At 45.8% G+C, this 11,558-nt stretch overlaps 1 protein-coding gene across 1 annotated transcript; it reads left to right on the top strand.

Moving 5' to 3' along the window:
• Positions 1-145: 145 nt before the first annotated feature.
• Positions 146-2,376, top strand: gpr37b (G protein-coupled receptor 37b; the record flags this gene model as incomplete). The annotated part of the gene is made up of 2 exons (XM_084483273.1): positions 146-184; positions 1,528-2,376. The coding sequence occupies 2 exons, from the start codon at positions 146-148 to the stop codon at positions 2,374-2,376; spliced, it is 888 nt and encodes a 295-aa protein (XP_084339399.1).
• Between the last annotated feature and the right edge of the window lie 9,182 nt (positions 2,377-11,558).

Below are 11,558 nucleotides of genomic sequence, written 5' to 3'. Positions count from 1 at the left end.
ACACACACACACACACACACACACACACACACGCACAGGGAAGATGCTGCAGACACATTGTTAGCGGCTTACATCCTCCCCCATTGTGATCCCTTTGTAATTACAGCTGTTTCTCCACCACCTACCCTGAGGGCTCCAACCCATTATGCTTGTCTTTGTGGAGGTGGTGGTGGTGCAGGCGGAGGTAGAGTAGACTAGGTAGACAAACCAGCCACGTCCTAGCGTGGTCCGGTTTTTAAAGCCTGGCTTTTGTGAGGCATTCAGGAGCGTCGGAGGAATCCATTATGCTCGTTGCACGGGGAGAATTCGTTAGTGCCAGCGAGGGTTATGTTGGTGGTGGTACTTGTGGCACGACACTGCATTAGTGTGACAATACAAAATGCTGAAACAGAGTCTAACAATGTTTTTCGTTATCTTCTCGCTCTTGCTATGTCTCTGGAAACTTGCCGGTTGGTGGAGCAAGCAGGTGATATTCAAACTTTTGTTCCGGAGGAACAAAAGTTCCCGATGTATTGTTGAACCATGTATTTCTTTGCAGAGGAGAAATTGGTTTATTTCAATGAAAACAATATATATCTCGTCGCCAAAGGGAATTTTCTTTTTTTTTCACAAACTCTCCTCATGGACCTAATTTTTCGAGAGTTCCACTTTGGAGAGAGTTTCACTATTGCAGTTTTTCAGTTTGGTTTGGTATATTATTATCCTAAAGCAGTTGGCTTGGATAAATAAATATCATTAGAGGGATTGAGCTGTGCTAGACAGGTATCTGGGTTTGTAGCTAAATCTGGTTGAAAGTACATTCACGTCGGCCCTATATGCTAATCGTGTCGCTGGCAGACGTATTTATTGTTCTGTATGCAGCAATGTGTTTGAATAGGTTTTTTATGGGCCTTTTGGGAGTGGACAGAGAAGAGAATGTGTGTTAAAAGAAAGGGAATGAAATGTAGTCCTTCCCAGAAGATGGTAATCCAACCGGGGTTCGCTACAAGGCATATTGCCTCCACGGTTAGCACACTAATAAGTTGTGTGCCACCTCTACGATCAGTTTTAAACGAGCTACCAAGACTGTATGACCGACCCCTGAACATATAGCGTTTGACCAAAGGGACACGTATTGGATTCAATACAAACCTATAGCTCTATAACTCTACCTCCTCACCAAAAGGAAGATTTATTTGTTCCAATATAAACCTAACCATCAGTCGGGTGTGTGTTTGCGTGTGTGTGTGTGTGTGTGTCTGTCTGTCTGTCTGTCTGTCTGTCTGTCTGTCTGTCTGTCTGTGTGTGTCTGTGTGTGTGTGTGTGTGTGTGTGTGTGTGAGAGAGAGAAATAAAGAGGGAGAGAGACTTGTTTCATCCACTTCCTGTATTTGAAGTCATATTTGGGATACTTACGGTCTTTTTTCCTGTGTGTGTGTCTGTGTGTGTGCGCGTGTCTGTGTGTGTGCGCATGTGTCTGTGTGTCTGTGTGTGTGTGTGTGCGTCTGTGTGGGTCCGTGTCTGTGTGTGTGTGCGCGTCCTCCCCCAGGTGGCCTCGCTGGGCGTCACCACCTTCACGCTGTGCGCTCTGTGCATCGACCGCTTCCGCGCCGCCACCAACGTGCAGATGTACTACGAGATGATCGAGAACTGCACCTCCACCACCGCCAAGCTGGCCGTCATCTGGATCGGCGCCCTGCTGCTCGCCCTCCCCGAGCTCCTCATCCGCCAGCTGGTCGTCGAGGAGACGGGCGCGGCCGACGAGCCCGCCGCCGAGCGCTGCGTGGTGCGCATCTCCGCCGACCTCCCCGACACGCTGTACGTCCTGGGCCTGACCTACGAGGGCGCGCGCCTCTGGTGGTGCTTCGGCTGCTACTTCTGCCTGCCCACGCTCTTCACCATCGGCTGCTCGCTGGTGACGGCGCGCAAGATCCGCCGGGCCGAGCGCGCCAGCAGCGTGCGCGGCAACAAGAAGCAGATCCGCCTGGAGTCGCAGATGAACTGCACGGTGGTGGCGCTGGCCATCGTGTACGGTGCCTGCGTGGTGCCCGAGAACATCTGCAACATCGCCGCCGCCTACATGGCGGCCGGCGTGCCCGAGCGCGCCATGGCCGCGCTGCACTTCCTGTCGCAGCTGCTGCTGTTCTGCCGGGCGGCCGTCACGCCCGTGCTGCTGCTGTTGCTCTGCCGACCGCTGGGCCGCGCCTTCCTGGACTGCTGCTGCTGCTGCTGCTGCGCGGGCCACGCCCCGCCCTCCTCGGCGGCGGGCAGCGACGACAACGAGCACGAGTGCACCACGGAGCTGGAGCTGTCGCCCTTCAGCACCATCCGCAGGGAGCTCAGCAACTACACCCCGCCCGCCGCCGCCGCCGCCGCCGCCGGGGGCACCCACTGCTGAGAGGGCGGAGTCGGCTGGAAGCGCTGGAGGGGGAGGGGGGGGGGGGTTGTAATCAGATGGGGTGGAAGAGGGTTGTTGGAGAGATGGCGCTGGGCTTTGGGCTTTGGGTTCTTCATTTGGTTTGGTTTTGTCCGTGGTTCCTGTTGCCTGTGGTGTATTCTAGCCGAGCCGGGAGGGCGGGATGAGAGAGGAGCAAACCAGCGCTGAGTTTGTAATCGTAAACCAAAAAAAAAAGAAATCACCTGGCGGGTACGCCTAAGGATTTTCATCTTCAATCAAACTCTTTTTTCCAATGGCGGTAACGCAATATGCCTTTTTTTCTTTTTCCAACCAGACACAAACCAGAACTCGAAACCAGTCTTATTTACATGCCCTGAGGTGCTCCAGAAAACAGGGTCAGTGCTAACGGAGTCCAGCTCTGTGGGTTGGCTCCAGTATTTGGCAATCCTGTCCGAAACACTTACAAACCGACAAACCTCCCCTCCCATGGCCTTGTGCGTCTGAAACTCTTTCTCATTCTATGCCTTTCCCCCCCTTTTGAATCAGTGAATGAGAGTCTCACTTTGTTGCCGAGAGTTTGGTGTCTTATTGTCCTTGAAGACCCTTGGCTTCAGGATTAAGGTTTACTTTAATCTGGAATCAGGTCTTATACTCACACTTTGGGCCAGACCTGTATTTGGGTTTGTAGCTAAATTTGGTAGAAAATAGGTTACCGCTGACCCCTTTCTATGCTAATAGTGTGCTGTCAGATGTATTAATCGTTCTGTATGCATCCGTGTTTTTAAAACAAACTACAGCACCCCATTCTGTATGCGAGCCCCAAACACACTCAATGCACGCCACCCTTTCTAATGTTAGATTATGCACAATAAAAATAACAAGTCATCATGTTTTCTTTTGGTAATGCAGTTTAAAAACTCTCAAAAACTCTCTACTCCATAAAAATAACAAGTCATTATGTTTTTTATTGGTAATGCAGTTTAAAAACTCTCAAAAACTCTCTAGTCGTCCACTAAATGTACACAGCGTGTGTTAGGGTACACACACACACAAATACATGAGTCACGATGGCTTTTGTATTCTATGCTTCTGTTGAATAGACAGAAGCGTAGAATACGTCGCCATAAGACAACCAACAAACACTCTCCCTTTTTGTTAGAGGACTATAGATGTTGGAGGACTGAGAACAATGATCCAATCATCGTACTGAATGTCTGGGCTGGTCTCAGATTTAAACTGAAGGAATGAGGAAACAGAAATCAACGAGGGAGGGGGATCGCAGAGAACCCAAAAGGACTGCGGTTGAGTGAAATCGATTGGAAAGCAATAGTACCGAACCGACTAGATGTTGGACGAAGTTTGAGTCGTAGGAGGATGAATCGGAACACGTTCAGTCGGTTGAGGAACAATCTAAACGGAAGAAGGCGAGAACGATGGAAACACAAGGGATGCACCTACACTGAAAACCGGTACTGCAAAGAGTACCTGCACTACACTGTCACATTGTGTCATGATGCCTTACCGTTTGGGCTGTATATATATACATATATAAATATATGTATACTGTGCACTGTATACTGTACATCTTTGGTGCTCCTATGAGGAATGCAACGTAAAGAAAAACTGAAACAATTCAGCGGTTCCACTTAAAATCACATCATGGAGAGAAGTCGATATTTAATAAATATCCTTTTTGGGAGCGAGTATTTGTAGAGGGAACTGTCCACCACCACAGTTAAATAAATAAAGAGAGATGTGGGCGAGTCTCGCAGGATTTGTTTCTTTGAGGGTAAAAACGGTAGGAAGGCTATTTTTAACACAGTGACTACCAAGATGTCTCTAGATGCACCGATAGCTGTTAGTCAGCTCTAAAACAGGAATTGATGTCTGAAAGGACATTTTTCTATATAGAAGGTTGTTGCACTCCTAGCTGAATTGTCATTGTAGGTCGAACCGATGGGTTGTTTTGGATTTTCTTTTTACGTTTCACAGATTTTACAATTGTACTGTACTGTATATTATTTAGTTATTTTAAAATGGGGTCATCAGACCTGGGTCAAACAAGATGGCTTGAACCACTTAGCGTTGTCCTTCCTCAATACCTATTGCAGTGTATCCATCAAAGTATCTACTAGTGTCTACATACAATAGTGGTTTATTTTTAACCTGCAATTCTCAGGCTAAAATCTCTGGTTTTCCCTAGTATAGTTTATTATCGAGATAATCCTAAAAATGTTATACAAAATTAAATAAATGGAATATTTCGGAATATCTAAAAAGTCTCAACAATATATTTCATAGGTTTAAATAAATCTGTTGAATCTGAGATAATTATTGTGTGGTCATTGAGTGTCAAATGTCTCTCAATATGAGACATTCATGCTTCATGATGATAGGATACCAATGAAGGACAATGAACAATCGTCATCCTGGATTACTGTTCATTCCCGCCCTCAATGCTATGACCCAGGTGTGATGTAATGGGTACTGTACACATTAATCCGATATCACATTCTCTCTCTCTCTCTCTCTCTCTCTCTCTCTCTCTCTCTCTCTCTCTCTCTCTCTCTCTCTCTCTCTCTCTCTCTCTCTCGCTGTTTACACTTCTGCACTGCCAAACAAAAAAAAGTTTTTCTCTGTCTGTCTTGTGTGGTAGTAGCCCACTATTTCCAGGTCTCTCTCTGTCTCTCTCACTCTCCGTCTCTCTCACTCTCCGTCTCTCTCTCGCTCTCTAGGGTCAGGGATTTGATTTGCTCGCACTTCATTCAGAAGCTGATTTCAATACAGTTTCTCAATCCCTTTTGACACTCAAAATGTTTGTTATAACTGTTGTTAATTAACCTTAACGGTTGTTAAAGCTTATTTGATGTTGAGGAGATCAAACCCATCCAGGCGTGTTTACAACATCTACTACTATTTAATCACGGATGGCCTTCAGCTACAGGTTAGGCTATGGACATTGGGGATCGAACCCAGAACCTTTTCAGGTTTCGACACCCCATATCCACTAACACGATCTTGCCCCTACTACCTAAAGTGTGTTGTGATCTCTTCATTGATATAAGCAATTAACATGCCCGAATATTTTACCTTATTTTGATGGAAGTTGATGCCGACTGAACCCAACTCTGACGCCTCCTCCTGAATGAAACTCTTCTCGTAATATTTCCCGGGAGTATAGCTAAGCATTTTTAACTGGCTCAGTGTGTAGTGACGTGGTTCAAACTATTTGATCAAGTGGTTCTTGTGAAGCAGTCATTGAAATGTTTGTTTTAAAAAAAAAAGAGAAAAAAAACTGAAACTAAAAATATCCTCTTCTTCACTCTGAGCATAATGTGTCTTGTATTTGATACCTGGAAAATGTAAGCACACGACCAAATAGGGCTTGTACATCAGAGTGCATCATGGGATATTTTGTTGCTGATACGCTATATCGAGTGCTATTGACTACATAGCGACGGCCATTTTGAGAGGACTCAAAAGAGTTGTAGTTCTATAAAATCCTAAATCAACGTAAATATACCGTTACCCAGGCTTTTCACGCGACGGCAGTTGAAAACATAATAATGTCCCCCCCACTAATGACAAATAATTTCCTGATTAATTACTAAGCATTGACCAAAAAAACCTACTCCTAACATTTTAACATTCCATTGTCCTTTGCTTCCAAAATGGAAGCGGACTTTGGGATCTGCTGTTGTGATGTACAAGCCCTATTGTCTGCAAGTCTAGTCACTGGTTTCTAAAATAGCTTTTTATATAACCAAAAAAAATCAACCTGTCCTCTTGTTTATCAAAGATCTTTATCTTGAAAACTGTATATTAAAAATCCTAAATGTACATTTTCTCTCTTCCATTTTTTTCTTTCTTTGGTAACCACTCTGCTGTTGCTAAAGGATATGAAGTGCTGTTGCCATGGATACCTTTTCCCTTTACAAGTGTGCTGTAAACTCATAATGCTAAATTGTGCAATCACGTTGTTTCAGAGTACATTGTGCAAATATAACCCTGTTCCTTGTCACAGTTTGAGGCGTAAAATAGCTCAGCAGTTATACTCAATTGATGTAAAACTGTTAAAAATACACTTTGGGGGGGTCTTTATATTTGCTGGGGGGCTCATATTGCCCGTTTTTATGAAACGTCTATCAAACTTTGGATGCTTCCAGATTCCCGTAAGGCCTACAATGAACGATAACGTCAAATCATTACGCAGATTCTTTGCTCCAAAGAGTCTTGAAGTGAATAGTGAACACAGGGATCATGACAGAGCAGGTATGTGTTAACCTTGCGGATAGAAACCTGTACCTTTCAGCTGGGTGTCTTCCTTACCCCCTTACTGCCCCCCCCCACCTCGAACCACAAGGTTGTTAACACTGATGAAACATTTTCAACGGTCTGCATTCACAAAGCTCTCTTCTGACCTGTAGCCACTCGAAATCATTCTACAAATGAGCTCCTGACGTTCACCCTTTCATTCACATCTACCCCAACCATGGTGGCCCAACCACGGTCCAAAGCCACAGCCTTTGGACGGTGGAGCATTTAGTGTCGGTTGTCTCCAAGAAGATGTACCCCAGCCCACACAACACAACCAGTACCTCCCAGTCAGTGTGTACACACACCAAGATCCCTGCAGACATCGAACAACAACAGCTGTTTAAACGGGAGGCTTAAATGAGGCTGTCGCACACCACATGTTGTGTTTCTCTTCTGAACAACCACAGCTCCCTCCCGAGTCGTTCATCATCACTATAGTGCTCTATATAGGAGCGAGCACGCCGGTATGCAACACTCTCTGAAACGTCCTCCCTTCCTCAATCCACTCTGAAGTGTCTCTCTAGAGGGCAGAGGGGTGGATCTTCCCAGTTTTCTCCTCGCCCGAACAGAGTAAAATGCCAGGTTTGATTCCCCCTTCTGCATTCACTTTGTTTTTTGTTGTGTGTACTTTGGCAGTCTGTCTGTAGCTGTATGTCTGTATCCAGTTATAGCTATCGGTTTGTCTATCTATTTATTGCTGCCTGTCTATCTACAGCTGTCGGTCTGTCTGTCTGGATATCCATTTTCAGCTGTCTGTCTCTATCTCTACGTATCTCGGCATATAGTACATCGTCTTTTTGCTGTCTGACAGTCTGTCTGTCTGTCAGTCAGTCTATCCAGCTGTCTGTCTGACTGTCTGCATCTGTGTACCTGTCTATCCATCTCACGATGCTCAGTCTCCAGAGAGCGAGGAGAGGAGCATGGTGATGGTGAGCGTTGCTGAGTGGGCAGCTGTGTGAAGGAGTCACAGGCGAAGAGGATTTGCAGCGTCTCCGGTCGTCTATTCATGTCTGGCGGGGCTCGAGAGTCGGCGGAAACGAAAAAAAACAACTCCGGCGGTCGCCTTAATAGGAGCGCACGCCACTCACACTTCCTGCGCCGCCGGCGGTCGCCGTGACGATGGAAGAAGACGGAGGACTCGGTAACAACGGGACGAACCCGACGCAGGTTGAGGGAAGCTTGCGTGGCGGTCCGGGGGTGCGGCTTGAGTCATCTCCGTCTTCGACAGCGGCCCCCTGTTTGGGATCACTGCAAAGCCGCCTCAAAGTGACCCAGTCTACTTTTAACTAAATTGTGGAGGATGTGCTGCATATGTTAAGACGCAGCGTCGCACTCGAGAGGGAACTCTTGTGTGACTGGGTTTTATGTATACGCTTCGTATGTCCTCCAGACTGTGTCTAAGACCTATTGTACAGAGCCCTGAGCTCCTTTTGTATTCCACAGGGATACCCACACACACACGTCTTACAGATAGCAGATGAATGGGAGTCCGGTAATGAAAAGACAGACGACAGGCACCGGGCATTGTTCCTCATTGTCATTGTGCTCGGCTTTGATCATCTGTGTCGTCTGCTGTCTCTGGACTGATTGAACGAGGGCGTTGCTGTGTGTGTGTGTGTGTGTGTGTGTGTGTGTGTGTGTGTGTGTGTGTGTGTGTGTGTCAAGGTATGTGGTTGTGTTTCTAGTTGTGTGTGTGTGTGTGTGTGGGTGTATGATTTGGTGTGAGTGTTTGATTTTGTGTGTATGGTTGTGTGTGTGTGTGTGTGTGTGTGTGTGTGTGTGTGTGTGTGTGTATGGTTGTGTGTGTGTGTGTGTGTGTGCATGACTTGGTGTGTGTGTTTGTTTTTTTGTCTATGTGTGTGTGTGTGGGGGGGTGGGTGTTTGAATAAATATATGTGTGTGTGTTTTTGTTTTGTGTCTAGTTGTGTGTGTGTGTAGCTGACAGCAGATGTGTCACTCATCTCAGGGATTCCTCCAAAATCACTTGGCGTCCCGCCAGCCCTCAATCATCTTCAGTCTGCCTCAATCACACACGCACTCACTAATTCTCCTGTGGCTTGTGTGTGTGTGTGTGTGTGTGTGTGTGTGTGTGTGTGTGTGTGTGTGTGTGTGTGTGTGTGTGTGTGTGTGTGTGTGTGTGTGTGTGTGTGTGTGTGTGTATGCGTGGGTCTGTTGTGCGAAGGTACAGGTTAAGACACACAATATAACATTACATTCGTCCATCTTTTTGAAACACTTGTTTTTCAGAGTTAAGCTTCTGTTTTGACAGAAGCGGTTTTTAATTATTCCCCCGATGAAAGTCCACCCAATGTCGTCTCTGTTTCATCCTCCCAAACCGTCCCTGTTTCACGGTCACAAAGTACCCAGCGCTTTCTTGTTTGGGTTTGCTTGTTTGAGTCTGCAGCCCTATTATCACGTTGACACAAGCTTGCAGAAACACAATTCATCCAGCTTTCTAGAAGCAGAGCAGTATAACGCCTGCTTTCCTCAAAGTATCAAACGCTGTATTTTAAGCTTCGCTCCTCAAATCTTTTACGAGCAAAGTTACAGTAGAGCCAAAGGACAAAATACAAAAAGAGTAGATTTAGTAGAGTTAAATCGGAATACATCTAGTATCGACTGTCATGGGATGACTCATACTGTGTTATACTGACAAGCATTGCTTATTCTGGGATGTGCTGGTACGAATCCTAGCCGTACTTAAAGATATTCCTGGCTCCGTATGGAATTAAATTGTATTCAATGTGACATTTCATCATGTACTGTTGTTGTAACGCACATGCACACACACACACACACACACACACACACACACACACACACACACACACACACACACACACACACACACACACACACACACTGTATTGTTTAGGGCAATCCTAAGCCACAGTAGTTCCAAAAAACATTTTGTTTTAAAGAGCCGATCTTTGTGGATATTGTATAAAATTTTAAGCTCTCCAGGCATCATCCTCTCCACTGTTTATGCCTTCAGTGCCACAATCTCTACTTCTACATTTGTATTTATTCTCTCTCTCTCTCTCTCTCTCTCTCTCTCTCTCTCTCTCTCTCTCTCTCTCTCTCTCTCTCTCTCTCTCTCTCTCTCTCTCTATGTGGTGCTCTCATACATTTTAATGGCTGCCGTTTAAAACATTCAAACGTGTCCAGTTGCGTGGTCGGCATAATGCATAATGCAGTCGGAGAGACGGTAGAAGAGAAGAGTTTTCACTCTGGAACCGTCGACTTTAAGTCCTAGCGCCTCAATCGATCTCCGAGTCATTCAGGATGCCTTGAAAAAAAAAAAACGGAAATCCTCCCTTTGACTATGAATCCCATTCTGCTCAAAACTAATTCAAGGGAGGAATTAAGTTGAATTAAGTGTTTAAATGAGGTAATATTTGAGGACTATGTACTAATTGTACTGTAGATTATACTTGCATTGTTTTTTGTTGCATTGATTTGAACGGTGTCTTGAATAGACAGTGTACAGAATATAGTGATGTATATTTTCTCTTGAACGCATCTGTGGCGTGGAACACTTTAAACAAGAGATGTTCGCCTGGCCTTGAAACAGTCTGTAGAGCCTCTCACTTCCCTCCCCACTTGTTTTGTATTCATCTCCTCACCCTCCGCTTTCATTTTTATTCTGATTCTTAGAAAGACACAAAGAGCAGACACAAACAGTACACACACACTGACACGACCACAAGTTCACAGCCCCCCCCCACACACACACACTCAGACACAAACTCAAGTACACATGCAGCCACACACACACAAACAAACAGACACAAACAGATACACACACACACACACACACACACACAAACTCAAGTACACATGCAGCCACATACACAAACAAACAGACACAAACAGATACACACAAACACAGCTACAAGTTCACAACCTCCTCTCTCACACACACACACACACACACACACACACACACACACATTTCAACACAAATGCAGCCACACACACAAACAGACACACACACACACTGACACAGACACCCCAACACGCACGCCCCAGCATCCATCAAATCCACGGCACATCGCTGGCTTATGTTTATGTATAAGATGGCTCCTGTCAAAATGCAGCCCATTAAGCATCCCTTGGCCCCTCTCAGTCATGTGGACATGATTTACCATGGGTGAGAGGAAGGCCGACGCCCTGATCACTCTGCTCTTCCAATCAGTGGGCTTGTCTCCTTTCGCTCGGCCAATCACAGTCTATCAATTTTTCTTTTCACCGTTTAAATGAACCGGAAAATACACTTGAATGAACGTCGATGCTCTGCCTCTTTAAAGTGTGCTCTTGGAATACACTGGTGGTGTGTTGAATGTGTGTGTGTTTGTTGTGTCTCAGTTTGCTAACTCCTCTTGGGAGGCCTTTGTCTTCACGTACCACTTAATGCCACATCTGGACGCGTTTCACAGAGTATACCCACAGTGTCTTCAGGCATCAGCTGAAATGAGTTGTTGAAATGAGCGAGGAGAATAAAAACGCGTATGTGTTTCTCTCTGCCACCCTAATTGATTGATTCATTCATTTTATTTCACTTTTTTGATATAAAATATGAACAGCACTCTGTTATATACATTAAAATACGTTCATCATGCATTCTGTTGTGCGTTGTGAGTTGTGCGTTGTGTATTGAATGCAGCATCTCGACCATTGGGGGGAATGGGGGTTGGTGCCAAGGAGGAGGAGGATGGAGATGGGGGGTGGGGCGGGGGGGTAATATTTGATGGTTTGTCTCTCAAGCTTTTGTCTGCGCTGTCGTTCATTTAGGTCAGCTGGGGAGCGGAACGCAGAACGCTCGACTGAGCCACACGCCGTCGTGTCTGCTCACTGAAGAGACT

The sequence above is a fragment of the Micromesistius poutassou genome (genome assembly GCF_964030765.1).
Source record: "Micromesistius poutassou genome assembly, chromosome: 18".
Classification (NCBI taxonomy): Eukaryota; Metazoa; Chordata; class Actinopteri; order Gadiformes; family Gadidae; genus Micromesistius; species Micromesistius poutassou.
Note: the sequence above shows the minus strand (reverse complement) of the source record. Positions and strands in the feature narration are given on the sequence as shown.